Source organism: Drosophila albomicans, chromosome X, assembly GCF_009650485.2.
Source record: "Drosophila albomicans strain 15112-1751.03 chromosome X, ASM965048v2, whole genome shotgun sequence".
Taxonomy (NCBI): domain Eukaryota; kingdom Metazoa; phylum Arthropoda; class Insecta; order Diptera; family Drosophilidae; genus Drosophila; species Drosophila albomicans.
Genome location: NC_047627.2, coordinates 10,430,768 through 10,445,747, shown reverse-complemented (window position 1 = coordinate 10,445,747; position 14,980 = coordinate 10,430,768). Strand labels below are relative to the sequence as shown.

Below are 14,980 nucleotides of genomic sequence, written 5' to 3'. Positions count from 1 at the left end.
AGCAGTTCAAGTGGCGTCTCCTCCGCCTTCGCCCCCGCCCCCAATGCCAAGCCAATGCCTTGCTTAACTTGTCCCGAATAGAAAAACAACAACAACAACAACAACATGGAACATAGAAAAACACAAAGTTGGAGGCAACAAATACAAAAAAAAAAAAAAGTTAAAGCCGCGTGTCCAGCGACGTTGCGGGCATTAAATTGATAGAAGAGAAGCGAGAAGCGAGCGATGGCAACATAAACAACAACAGCAAAATTGTTGCTGCTAGCTAATGGTTGATTGCTGCTGGCTGGAGAGAGAGAGAGAGGGGGGGGGGGAATAAAAGAGGGGAAGAGGGGGCTGCTGCTGTTGGCTGCACATTGCTGCGATTTTTTGCCTTTGATAGAAAAACAATTTTTCTACTCCATTTCACGCGTTCAAGGCAGCCAGCCAAAATGTGGGCGCCAGCGTGGAGGGGCGTGGCAGGGCTTAGCATAGCACTGAGCTGAGGTGAGGAGGGGTGGAGTGGAAAGGGAGGAGGAGGCGGAGGCGGAGGCGGGAAGCAGTCTCGAAGCGCTCGTCAGCGTAAAGATGCCGCTAGAGCGATAAACGTTAGAAATGAAATAACAATAAAAAACAATTTTTTATATATCGAACTCCGATTCGCTTCGTTCTCTCTCTCTCCCACTCACTCCTCTCTATCTCCGTCTTGCTCTCGCACTTCGATTGGCGAAAGTTGAGCGTTGTATGTGACCCAAATTTATTGTTGTTGTTGTTGTTCACGTTCAGTGACTTTTCCTTTCGCAATGGAGTTTTTAGTAGTTTTCTAGTTGCGATTTGTAAATTGCGCACAAAACCCAAAAAAAATATAGAAATATAGATAGATCATAATATCTCTCTCTTTCTCTCTCTTTCTCCATCTCTAGTTCAAAACAGTCTTCAGCATTGTTCGCAAACAATTTCGAGTATCGCTAACAACTTTGGTCAACAAGACGAGTTTGACAATTTAATGACTAACTCGAATAATGAATATTATATATTCAAGTTTTTCATTTGCTTAAAGCGCGGCTTCGACTGACCTACAGTGAGTACATTGACGTCAAGCTGAGGAGGGGCAAACCAAATCGAAAGACCCTGAATCTTTCTCGAAAACAACAAACCAGACAACTACCTGGTTGGCTGTGCGTTCTAAGGTCAAGATTCTCCATGATTTTCAATTTGCAATAGACGATGAGCAACTGGAAACATTAAATGGAACCTATCTATATTTTATTTTCATATTTTACTAACATGATAATGAGTAATTTGCTGAAGAAAATATTTACGGGGGAATTTTGTATTTGTCCCTTATGAACTACAGTTAATGGGAAAATAAATATTTAGTGTTGTTTCGGGGCTGGAGAAATCCCAGATTTTCATAAAGTAGTTGCAAAATTATCATTACACTTATTACTATATTTAGCAATGTTGAATTCCATGAATACAAACCTTTTATACCCAATACCCATAGTTAAGAAGGGTGTTATAATTTTGTGCCTGCTGGATGTGAATGTTTGGTATATTTTAAATGTAGTGCTATGTTAATATACCATATATTAGTATATAAATTTGGTATACTTTGACAATAATACCGCACAGTTTTGCTCTTATTTGAAATGAGTAACGGGTATCTCACAGTCGAGCACACTCATTTATGAAATATATTATTTTGTCTAATATTTTTATTTTTATTATGAAATATTATTATTAAATTAAATATTAAACATTAACTATACGGAACCATTTTAAGCAATACATTTTCTGTTTACTTAAAAATATAAATTATTTTCGATTGCATTGATTATTATTATAACACTTATATGAGCAAAAGAGAGAAATAAGAGCTATGAAAATATCTGTACATTTTAATAACACTTTTGTAAAAGACAAAACTTAGTATATTACTTTACTTTTAGTATTAAATTTGTAGTAGAAAGAATTTTTTTTAAAATTCAAAAATTTAGCAACTTAAATATAATATTTGCATTTTCCATTGACACAAAAAAGAATAGAGGGTTTATTTCATGAATTTGCTTTATTTCTTAGCGATATGTTTTTATTTATTATAATTTAATCAATTTTTTTGTGCGAGAAATTAATGTCATTATCATAGAATTGTTTGCAGGCAGTTTCTAGAACTTTTTACCAAAAAATCGTTTAAGTTATCATAATATTAACATATGTTTGTATAGCAAAACGTTTATTTTCTTTCACAAAACTATATGAAATTAAATAAAACTAAAGTCATTTAATTCAAAATCAATTGAATAGAATATTTTTGTTTGTTATATTAGAAATTTTGTAAATATAATATCATTATTATTATTTATATTGTGAATTTCATGTTCATTTAATAAACATAAAGTTTTTCTCTGCTATTACAAACTGATCTCGTTCTTTTGTACCGATGGTCAGCGATCGAGGGGAATAATAAAATTAGCATTGGACATTAAAACTAAATTGATTTGCTTTCTTCAGTTATTTTTGAAAGGCAATTTGAATTCAATTTCGATTTGAAATCAGTGATTTAAATGTATTCCCTTTCTCTGGATTTTTGTCTAGCTGCCTGTTGGCAGTTGTGAATTCAGTTTCGATATCTGGTTTTAGCATCAAACAAACCAATGACAACAAAAATAACAAACAAAAAAAATCCCCCGTTGGAAGCCTGAGCCTAACAAAGAAGTTATATGATCATCAAATTGATAATGTCGGCGATTTGTTTATGGAAACGTAGACGTTGTTATTGTTATTTCGTTAATGTTAGAAAACAAGTTAGACGAGAATTCGCAGGCCGCAAACCTGTACGAAATTCAATTTCTTCTTCTCGAAATAAATAAACAAAAAGAACTGAATAAAATACTTAATAATTATCGACGTCGACGTCGCTGCTGCAGTCGCCGTCGCCGTCGACGTCGCTTCAACTCAGAAGCTAATCAATAAAGCGGCGTTAATTATTGTTTGGTTTAAAGCTTGATTACAACAGCAGCGAGGGCTTTAGAACGCCACCGAGCGCTTAACGCAAAGCACACGCGCGTGTTCAACGCAAAAAAAAAATATCAAAAAAAAAAAGAAGAGCAAAAACAAAAAGTGGACAACACCAAAAACGGGAAAAAAGAGAAGACGAGGCAACAAAACAGCGGACGATAAAAGTCGCCAGCGGCCAAAAACGCGCTCATTGCGTGCGCTGTTTTCGCAACGTTAACGGTAGCGGTAACGGTAAAATATCAGCGATACTGAGATACAACGGATATTGTAGATACACAGATACGCAGATACAAAGATACACAGGATGAGGATGCGACACGCATTTGCTGGATTAATTGTGTGCTGGCTGGCAGTTTGTCAACCACAAGGTAAATATTTTTATATGCCCCAACAATAGCAACACACACACACAGACACACTGGCTAGATAGGATAATGAGACACACACACACATACACACACGCACACACATCGCACTTTTAGGCCTTTGATATTACAGCAATAATTGTAAAATTATCGCTGGATTTTGCGCCTACGTGCAACGCATATTGACAAAATGCCAAAAAGGACAACTGCAGTGACAACAAAAAGCGCAGCAGCCGTGCAAAAAGGATAATGATGCTGCAACCAAGCCGCAAGGACACACAAAGCTCTTTCTCTCTCTCTCTCTCTCTCTCAGTCACAATCGCACATTTAACAGTCGCTCAAAAGAGTCAAGTGTTATTACACGCACATCATTTGTTTCCGTTTCCGTTTCCGGTCGAACATTGTGAATGCGCTGTGCATCAACTGCACAAATAGCTTCAGCTGAAATCCTTTTCAAAATGTTTCACAATTAATGCTGAATATTTTAATGCAGTTTCTCAGACTTTGTGTTAAAGCCTACTTCTTATTTGCAATTCAGTTTTATATACTTACTTTTTTTCTAAAAATTCTAATGCAAATATTTTAATTTTTATTTATTTTACATTTCAAAAGCGCTCGTTGAGAAATCGTTTCAAATATTTTATCTTTTTTTATTTCAAAGTCCAAAAACTCTTATCAAAAATGTTGCTCAAAAACGGTTTTTAATACTTTCAATTTTTTTTTATAAATATATTTTAAAAAACTGCAACTCTTCTTCAAGTTAATGTTAAAAAATGGTTGCCAATATTTTATTTTATTTAAAATTAAATAATTCTTTCATTATTGATGATCATTCTCATTTTTTATGATTTCTAAAATCTCTCTGAAAGTTTATGTTGCAAATATTTTTTTCTTTTTTTTAAATTTAAAATCCAATAATTCTTATTTAAGTTGATGGATTTTAGCAGCAAACAGTCGAAATTACTTAATTTTTGCTTATTTAAAAAAAAACCTTTCCTAAAATTAATGTTAAAAAGTGGCTGCCATTATTTAGATTGTGTTTTTTATGTACAAAATCTCTCAACAAAGTTGATGTTTCTTTTTTTTTTTAAATCAAAAAATAATTTACCTTTAAGTTGATGTCAAAAAGTGACTGCAATTAATTTATTTTGTGCATTTTATAAATTATTTTATATAGTTATAACAAACTGTTGATCTTACATAAATATTTTTTTTTGTGTACTTTATAAATTCATATGTATTTTGTTGTATTTTTTTATTGTGCTTAATTTTGTGAGAGTGTTCAAAAAGTGTTTTCTATTTGTCTCACGGCAGCAGCTAAAAGTTTAGTAAAAAACGCAAAAAATAATAATAATGAAAATGTGAAAAAGACGCGGCGAAACTTAAGGCAGCAAAATAATATTACAAAAATAATAATAATGCTAAAGAGCAGAGCGCACAATTTAATGATATTCAAATTAGAAACAGTCGAAAAAAAATAAATAAAGAAACAAATAAGGAAAAGAAGCGAGTGATGCGACATGGAACAAGTTTGAGGAGTTCTACAAGCCAGTTGTTGTTGCTGTTGTTGCTGTTGTGGGGAGATTATAAATGCATGAAGCTCTCTGATATGTTTACCTTTAATATCGCGCAACAAACAACAAAGTTTCCAGCCAGCTGGGCGAAAACTTTTCCATTTACCTTACGTTCTCTCTGTCTAACGTTCTTCCTCTCTCTCCCCTCTCTCTCTCTCTCTCTCTCTTTCACTGACTAGTTGAGGCACAATTCTTTGGCAATCCGTACTATGGACCACAACAGGGCTTCGGACCACAACAACAGGGTTTCGGACAGCGTGGACCACGTCAGGGTTCCGTCTCGAAGGCCAACACCAACTCGTATGAACGTCAGGTGGACTTTGGCAACAACGTTGAGTATACGCAGGGTGTCTCCAACTCCCGTGCCGTAACCCGCCAGAACGGACAGCGTGTGGTTGCCGACAGTCAGGCGGCGACCCGCGACTTCGATCTCGGTGGCCTGCAGTTGGGCAACACGCTAACACGCACACGCACCAATGCGAATGGCGCCGTCTCCGGGGGCATTGCGGATCAGTTCCGCATCGGCAACTTGGGTCTGGGCGCATCGCTCTCCCCCGATAATCTGCGTCAGGGCTTTGGGCTGCAGCGTGGCGCCGATGGCGATGTGCGTTTGGGTCTCGGACTCTTGAGCCTTGATCTCGACAACAATGTGCAGAACAGCAACTCGCTGGGACAGGCGCAGGTCAATGCTCAGGGACGAGGTTCGCGCGTCCGCTCGAACAGCAACACGAACACGAACACGCAACAGTTTGGCGGCGTGCGTGTGAGCGACACGGTGAGCAACTCGAATGCCTTTGGACGCACACGCAACGGTCAGACATCGGCGAATGCCGGCGGTTTCGGTGGCAATGCAGCGACTCAAGGTTCAACCTTTGGCGGCTTTGGCGGCTTCCGTCGTCGTCGCACTCCACAACCTCAGCCTCAGCAGCAGCGTGTTGTCTATCAACGTCAGCGTCTGTCGCGCCCCAAGCGTCGTGCGCAATTTGTGCCCTTCGGCTATCCTCAACAGAACTTCGGAGGCTTCGGCGGCGGCGGCTTTGGCGGCTTTGGCGGTCAGTACACGGAGCGTCCACGGCGTCAGTTTGAACGTCCTGGCGGCTTTGGCGGTTTCGGCGGCGGCGGCGGCGGTTTCGGTGGCGAGTTTGGTGGCGGCGGTGGCGGCGGCTTTGGCGGTGGTGGCTTTGGCGGCTTCGAAGGTGGCTACGAGCAGCCCAACTTTAACCAGCAGAAGGGACACAAGAAGCAGCAGCAGCAACACGGACACGTGCAGTCGACGGGCAATGCCAATGCCCAGGGCGGACCCGGATTCAATCAGCAGGCGGCGAGCAACAATTTCGCCAATCAGAATGCGGATGGCTCACAGAATTCGGGCAGCAGCAGCATTGGCTCCAATCTGGCTCAGGATGGCAGCAGCGGTCAGGTGAGCTCGGCGAACACCAATCAACAGAATGGCCCCAATTCGCAGACGAATGGCGCTCAGTCGCAAGCGCTGAACTTCCGCCCCGGAGAGCAACAGGCGAGCAGCTCGAATGCCAACACACAGCACACAATTGTCGGCAATCGCGAAACAATTGGCTCGAACAGCGGCTCGACGGCGACCAACAACAATGCCGCTGGCAGCTCCACGAACACCGCCAACACCGACACACAGGTGGTGCGCGATGGCAACCAACAGTCGATCACCTCGGGGGCAAACAGTCAGTCCATCTTCCAGGGCAACCAGGGACAGGGCAATTCAGCCGCCAACACCGCAGCGAACATTAGTTCGCAGCGCGGTCCCAACGGCTCCGTGACGAACTCCGCTAGCAGCAGTGCCACCGCAACGGCCACGAATGGTCAGTCGGCGAATGCCGATGCCAATGCAAATGCCGGCGGACAGGGCAATGGAGCTGGCGCCAATGCGGGCGCCAATGGCGGACAGTTCGGTGGACAGTTCGGTGGTGGCGCCAATTCCAACTCCAATGTCTTTGGCGGATTCGGTGGGTTCGGTGGTGGCTGGGGGCGATAAATTCACTGTTCACTGTTCGTTCTCCACTGTTAACTGTTCAGTGTTAACGGAAAACTGTTAAGGGCGCACTGTTAACTGACAACTGTTAACTGACAGCTGTTAGTCACTCACTGTTAACTACTCTCAACCGTTAAGTGCTCTCTGTTAATGCTGTACTGTTAAGACTACGCTGTTTATGTTGTAATGTTAACACTCCACTGTAAACTGATCACTGTTAACTATTTAATCCTAACAGCACACTTAAGACAGTCAACTGTTAACTGCTCACTGTTAACTGTTTGCTGTTTGCTGTTCACTGTTAACTGTTTTCTGTTAACACTCTACTGTTAACCACACTAAAACTCACTCAAGCTATTTTTTTTTACTCGTCAACTCGAACTCTATTTTAATTATTATATTTTATTTTTTTTTTTAACGACAACGAATCACTTTAAGCACATGAATAAAATGCATTTGTTAATTTTAATTTTGATGTTGCACTGTTTTTATTTTATGTTTGTGTTTGTTTTTCACATATTTACAATGTTACACTTTACTTGCATTTGATCTTTTTCCATATGAAACACGCCTTTTGTTGAAGTATTTAGAAAAGATTGAGATTAGTTTGAGATTAAGTTTATATTCATCAAATATTTGTCGATTTTTTAAAGGAAAATGTTTTAATGTTAGCTTTAGGCAAAAGCCGTAAGTTACTTTACAGATTTATACTCATTTCACTTATTAACTTAAGCAAATGTTTAGAATTTTAAATTTCATTTGCAGAAAACACTAATTACGCTCAGTATAATACGACAATTATTGTAGTAATTGTTAAATATTAGTTATTAAATTGCTTTAAAAGAATAGTTGTCAGAGCTCAAACCACTATGGATTGAATAGCTGAATTAAATAGTTAGCTATTAGCTGTCTAGTTTATTTCTTCTGCCCATAAATCTATGACTAGTTATCTAATTTATCTTTTCAATCCTCTGACAACTGTGCTTTTATCTAGATGAACTAATATATCATCAAATGGAACCAGTTCGTACATGATCTGATTTTTTGGCTTATGAAATATAACCTTCCAGCAGTTGAAATAAGATGTTAACTAATTATTTCAGATATTATTTTTAATTAACTAATTATTCATCAATATAAAACAAGCATTTTTTTTTTCAAATAATGAAATAATACAAACATAAATTTAGCACATAGATTGAAATTAGAATCATTTACTTCTTAGGTGAATTAGTCACTTATTTATTGACGTAGTTAAAGGCAAATGCGATACTAGTAATAAAAGTCTTTTAAAATGAGTGGTTTAACAAAAAATAGGAAACATTAAGTTGGGATAAATATTAGGAAAACTCATTACTTTTACAATGTTAACATACAATGTTACAATGTTAACATATTTTAGTTTTTTAGTTCTCATTTTTTTATCAGAAGAATAAATCAGTGCTGGAAATAAATTTTGTAATTAGCTTAATATTGCTTTTATAAGGTCTAGACGGTCCAATTATAAATCTTAATTCGTGGAAGAGCCAACATTTTTCCAGAACAAACTTTTACGCTTTAAAGATAAGCAAAGAAGAATCTGGGTACTAGAGGGTTAAGTAGTATTTAGATTTCTACAAAAATGTACGTAGACAATTAGCACATTATTAAAGAACGCATTCATCAATCTTCCACTCTCTTCACAAAATTTGTTAAGCACAATTCAAGTCAGAGCAACTGCAGCCCTGGGAGCACAAAACTGTTGCATACTTTTAGGCAGCAGCATTGAAACTGCGCTGATTCTCTCTCTCTCTCTCTCTCTCTTTCGATCTCCGTTGCTTCAATCTCTTCCACAGTGCGCTATCGAATGCAGCAACAGGTGCATCTGCAGCGCTGGCGTCCCAGATCCTCGAACCTCAGCGCCGACTTGGAGGAGCTGCACTTCAATCGAACGTCGCGACTGGAGGATTTGCAGCCGCGTGTCAATACCTCAATCGAGTCATTCGGTGAATTTGATGCCGGACAGCGACAGGGGAGAACGATTAGCCTGATCACCGACTGGATCAGCAGCCTGTTCAGCTCCTGCGTCTCACCGTGCACACTCGAAGCGTATCAGGACAATAAATGCTGTGAAACCTTCGTGGTTGGACCTCCGCCCAACGCCTGCTGTGGCGGTGGCGGTGTTGGAGTTGGTGTTGGTGTTGCTGTTGGTCCACCCGGTCCTCCTGGTCCACCTGGACCACCTGGACCACCTGGACCAGCACCGCTCCCTCCTCCCCCTCCACCGCCACCTCCGCCGCCGCCAGCTCGCTATCCGCCACCATATCCGCTGCCGGGTCCAATGCTGCCCCCCAAAAATACCCCGATTATGATGATCGCAGTGCCCATTAACTGCTGCACCGTCTGCACCTACACCTACTATGGTCCGCCTCCCTGTGGTCGCTTCAACACCAACTACAATAGCAACAACAACAGCAACAACAACAAGCGGGTCACCGTCTACATTCCGCCACCTTACTACGGCCGTTAACTTTTCCCCTCTTTCACCACTTCCACCGCTTCCACCTAGCATTAAGACAGCACATAGATCATAGGCAACTACATATGCTTCTCCTCTTCACCCCCCTCTTCACTCTCTCTCTCTCTCTCTGTCTGTCTCTTTCCCTTGCTGTTTGTTTGCATAATCTCTGAGCGCGCATTGTGTCTGTTTCTGGGTCTCGTGCTGTCAAAAAATGCGCCAAACAAGACAACAACAGACAGACACACAGTCAGCGGGGTGTAAAGTCCAGGCTCAGTGCTTTCTTCCTTCGCCCTTGGCAGCTACACACACACACACACACACACATATGGACAGCTTCGGCTTTGGTTGCGGCAATGAAGTTATTGTGCCTCCATCAAAGTGCTAGCGCCTAGACAATGTGCTCTATAGAGTATCCCTTAGGAATTGTTCCCCACAAAATGCTTCTGCATGGTTTCCTATCAAATCTCCTTTTTCCCCAACCATCTCTTTCAGTTTTATATAGATTAGTAACATTAGAAATCGTAAATTGGTTTTTTTTTTTCTTTTTTTTTATGTTATAAAATATTACGTAAACGTATTGTAAATTTCAGCTCAAGTAAATAAAAAAGAATATATATAAAAACATACGAATTATATAAATATAATTGTAAATATTATATATAGAATATACAAATATAAATATTCACAACTTTTTAAACTAAATGGAAAGAAAATAATTTAAATTTTATAATCTTTGTTTTTATTAAAAGGAGATTTTTCGAACAAAAATATAAACTGCGCCAATTTAGAAATATGTAAAGGTTATTCTTATAGCTCTGGATTTTAGGAACTTTCTCTGTTTACGACAGAATATATATGTATATTCGTTAATTTTTGGTTTTTCAAACTAATTTGTTCGCTTTTGCAATAATCTTGAAACAGAAAAAATAGTTTAAAAATCATACTTAGTTCTAATTAAAGTGTGTATTTAATATATTAAAAGCGAACAATAAATTTCTGATTTTCGAAATATTAAATAATACAGTAAATTAGAGATATTTATTTAATATTTTACTTCCTTCCTATAGCTATGCAACTTTTCTAATTTCGAATTTATAAATTTGGTAATACAAATCCTTAGTTTTTATAATTTGTATTTAACAGACATGCTTTTATAGATATTTTACTATTATTTTTTTCATTAGTTTTATATGTTTTTATTTTCTTGCTATAGTTATGCAGCTTTTCTAATTTATGATTGCTAAATTTGATGGTGCAAAACCTTGCTTTTTATAAGAAATATTCTTACTTTTCTTATGTTTAATTAATCACTCACAATTCCAAATCAAATTTAAAAAAAATTCTATTTCAATTGATCTGCGTGCAACTGTTTAAATTTGTTTGACTTTTGCCGCAAAGTATGCAACATTTTCTTGAAGCAACATTTGATAAAAGGCCGACAACGAAATAGATTTAGTTAACATCGATGCATTTTTGTGTTGTTGTTGTTGGTGTTGTTGTTGCGGTTGGGGGATAGGGAAATCGCAGATCGTTGTGAATGCTTTTTGCTGAGCTGCTTTTGTTGTTTGCCATTTTAGCGATATTCGTTGCTTTGTTGTGCTTTTTGTTAAGCACACAAAATGCGACCAGTCGCCGCCTTTGTGCAAGCATGTGAGTGTATGATGTGTGTGTGTGTGAGTGTGATGTATGTGTGTATGTAGCTGTCCGCTTTGTGTGCACGTAAGGACAGTGAAAATTTATAACAAGCGGGTCCCAAGCACACACAGGTCTCTGACAGAGTCGCTAGCTGTCTGGCCGCTAACGACGACGACGACGACGACAACACAACACGGCACAACAGAGAACAGAGGAAAGAACACGACAGCGCAGCACAGCACAGTACAGCACAGAATGGGAACAGGAACAGGGAGCAGAGGAGGGGAGAGAAAGAAGGGCACAGGATACGTCACGTCAGCGGCACAACAAAGCTGATAACTGCAGGCACTGCGCCAACGCCGTCGACGTAGTCGTCAGATTGTGATAAGCGCGGCTGGAATACAACAGAGCGAAAGTGGGGGAAGAGTGAACGAAACGGAGGAAAGAAGTGTATGTGTGTGTGTGTGGAGCCAACCCCCCCAAGAGAGACGGAAGCAGCGCCCAACACATCGCGCGCCTTTGTCATTTCTCATAATGTTAATTTATATTCAGTTCAGTCTAAGCAAATAGCACACAAAAAAAAAAAATAAAATAAAAAGTAAGAACACAGATTGAAGCAGCAGTAGAGTATGTGTGTGTGTCAAAGTTCGTCATAGCCTTGGCTTAGTGGTAGAATTGCTGATGGTGGCGACGACGCGCTGGCGTGGCAGCCACAAAGCGACGCTCACCAAACACCTCTTGGCCTGGGGCAGCGTCATCTGTGGCCGAGTAGAGCAGGAGGGGAATCTCCTCAACGCTCGTCTGCTGCAGCTGCGCAGAGTTGCGGACACCGGAACGCACCAGCTCGCCAGCGGAGAGACGACGCGTGGAGGCAGCAATTGGAACTGGAGCTGGAGCTGCGCCACCTTCTAGCAGCTGAGTGTCATCGTTCTCGTTCTGCTGCAGTGGCTCATCCTCGAGCTGGGGCACAACAATCGCATTGCCAACACTGGCCGCATTCTCATCACCCTCGACGCCATCGCCGCCGCTGATCGAGCTGGCCTGCAGCAGTGCCTCGATGTTCTCAATGTTCGAGAGCCCATTGATCTGCAGCTGATCGTGCAGTTCGCTGGGAATGGCGATCGCCTGGACATCCTTGTGGCCAGAGATGCCGTTGGGTGTGGGAATGAATTGCACGTTCTCGGGTATCTGATCTGTGGGATAGACGGGCACCAGTTCGGCTTCGTTGTCGTTCTTCGACTTGAGCAGAATCAGCGAGATCGGCACGATCTTCTTGAACTTCAGCAGCACCAGTTTCTTGATGGCCACAGCACCGGGAAAGACGCGACTCTGTTGCACATGTGGCTTAGCCACGAGAGCACGCTGTTGCTGTTGCTGGTAGCGATGACTCCTGGAACGATGGCCGGACACATGACGAGCTAAACGGAGCACAAGTTAACAAAAGAGTTCTAGAGAAAGTGATAAGAAGGGAGACTCACCATCGATGAGGGCGAACAGCGCGAGGGCGACAAACAGCAGAGTGAACAATTTCATTTTTGCAGCTCTAATTTGAATTCGTTGGCAAACTCCTCGCTTATTGTGTTATTTGTTGTGTCGCTGGGCGAGAGCGTCTATTAAATGGTTCAGCATTTGCCCTGGCAAACACATTTTATACGGCATAGAACGCCAGACAGCCATGGCTGAAAAGAAAATAAAAAAAAAGAACTTGAGAGATACATTTGTATCTTTCACTCGACGGAAATCATAAAATGACAAAAGCGAACAAAAAATTAAGCACACAAAATTAGCGCCAAGAACTAAATGCAGAAACGTGGAGTCTGTCTCCCTCTCTTTCTCTCTCTGTCTGTTCGTATCTTTCACCCATTTTAGAGTTCTGTCTGACTATTAAACTATGCAAATGAAAAGCCAAATCTCCTCGCCTCTGATTTATGCTGTGACTTCATATGATCCAACTGGATTACTTCGTGTGTGTTACCCTGCAGTCCCTGCGAGTCGTTGACCGGCTGCTGCATTGCCTTAGCCTCAAAAATCAACTTTAGAACTTACAAAAAATTGTCACTTGATAGCGAAGTCGAAGGCGTTCAATTTGCATTTGAGGTCGTCGCCATCGGAAAGTTACCAATTTGTTAGCGTTCTTCGGTTTTGGGTCAAAAGTGAGATTCCCGCACATCTTTTTTCTCGTTTCGCGTAGTATTTATCATTGTCCGCCGTCTGGACGATCCACCGATCCACCGATCCCAATCTCCATGTCAAAGTTCAGCCCACATAGTTGATATATTTTATTATTCTTTTGCTCTTTTTTGGCATATTCGTTGGGAATCACAAACCACATTCAGCTATTATGATGTGTCGAGTTTGTGCCTAAGATCTTGTTTCATCACATTTTCAGTTAGTCAGTTAAGTTAATGCTCTTATATTTCCATTCTAAAAAGAATCCATTTCTTGTTTGCATTTGTTCTTTAATTTCTTTTCTGCCAAAGCTAACTTAAGCAGATTAGCAGTTGTTATTCCAAAATACTGAAGAAAACATAAGAATGCGAATGCTCTACGTATGAAATTAAAATGATTTATTGACTTAAAAAAAGCTGAAGATAAATGATCCAAAAATAAATTGAAAGAATAGAAAAGTGTTTTGATAATAAATTATACGAAAAGTAGAAAAACGATCAATACTTATTAACAATACATTGTTTACATAGTATTATAAATATTTTTAATTTGCATATCTTTTCAATGCATGATGAACAATTTTTGTATAGATTTTTCTTTTATTGTTCTATTATTTTCTTTTTTTATTTTATTTTTATTAAAGTTCGATAAAGTATTTTATCAATTTAACTTTTTTTTATTTAAATTGTACATTTATTTTATTTTTATATATACATTTATGTATATACTCTATATATATATATACTCTATATATGTATTTTATTTTTTGCTTAGAAATGTACACAATATTTATAAAAAACTTAATAGAATAACAAAATAATGAAATAAATGAAAAAAAAAATTAATTTTGAAATAAATAATTCATTTAATTTTAATTTTTAATAGTAGAAATTTGCATCAATTTTGACAGACGCATGATCAAAACATTTTTTAAAGGTTTTTATTTATGTATATGTATATAATATAATAATAAATAATAAAAGAATGATTAACGTCGTCAATTTAATTTTATTTAAATTAATAATTCATATAACAAATACTTGAATTTGAATTTTTGTATTTTTGTGTAGAAATCCATTTATATATTAATTTTAATTATAATTTTATTTTTTCCTGTTAGTTTCGAATAAATCCATCGCAAATTAAATAGAATATAAATAAATATTACATTTTGCTTTAAATATTGAATTTAATTTAAATTTATAATTAATTTTATAAATACTATTATTTGTAAAAAATTCATATTCCAATTCATTTTAAAACATACTGATTACTTATTACCATATGCTATTAAAAAAAAAATAAAATTAATAATAAATAAAATACTTATAAATAAAATAGAAGGAAAAATTAGAATAATCAAATATTATAAATTATGCTAACAAATATTATAACTTATATTATATATAAGAATCTATTTATATTTATGAGTGATTTTTTAATATGAATTATTATTTTAATTTTCTCATGCTATTTATGAATAAATGTATCGCAAATTGAATAGGCAAATAAATATGAAATAAAACAAGAAAAATAAATAATAAATGAATGAATAATTAAATAAATTAAAAAGAATCAATTTCGCTATAAATATGCGATGTTATTTAAATGAATGTTTTTGCATGTTTTGTGAGCACAGTTTAGCTAACGTTACTCCAAACTATGTCGCTCTTGGAATGTCTTTCTATAACGTCTCGCGACATAAATAAACAGATATTTATAAACATCGGCG

The 14,980-nt window shown here is 38.3% G+C and overlaps 2 protein-coding genes across 2 annotated transcripts; one reads left to right on the top strand and one right to left on the bottom strand.

Moving 5' to 3' along the window:
• Positions 1 to 3,000: 3,000 nt before the first annotated feature.
• On the top strand, positions 3,001 to 9,453 carry LOC117577635 (uncharacterized transmembrane protein DDB_G0289901). Its single transcript, XM_034262503.2, has 3 exons — positions 3,001 to 3,368; positions 5,119 to 6,933; positions 8,780 to 9,453. The coding sequence occupies exons 1-3, from the start codon at positions 3,305 to 3,307 to the stop codon at positions 9,451 to 9,453; spliced, it is 2,553 nt and encodes an 850-aa protein (XP_034118394.1). The 5' UTR covers positions 3,001 to 3,304.
• Positions 9,454 to 11,742: 2,289 nt separating this feature from the next.
• On the bottom strand, positions 11,743 to 12,652 carry LOC117578046 (uncharacterized). Its single transcript, XM_034263166.2, has 2 exons — positions 12,558 to 12,652; positions 11,743 to 12,497 (listed from the first exon to the last, which is right to left on the bottom strand). The coding sequence occupies exons 1-2, from the start codon at positions 12,610 to 12,612 to the stop codon at positions 11,743 to 11,745; spliced, it is 810 nt and encodes a 269-aa protein (XP_034119057.1). The 5' UTR covers positions 12,613 to 12,652.
• Positions 12,653 to 14,980: the final 2,328 nt, after the last annotated feature.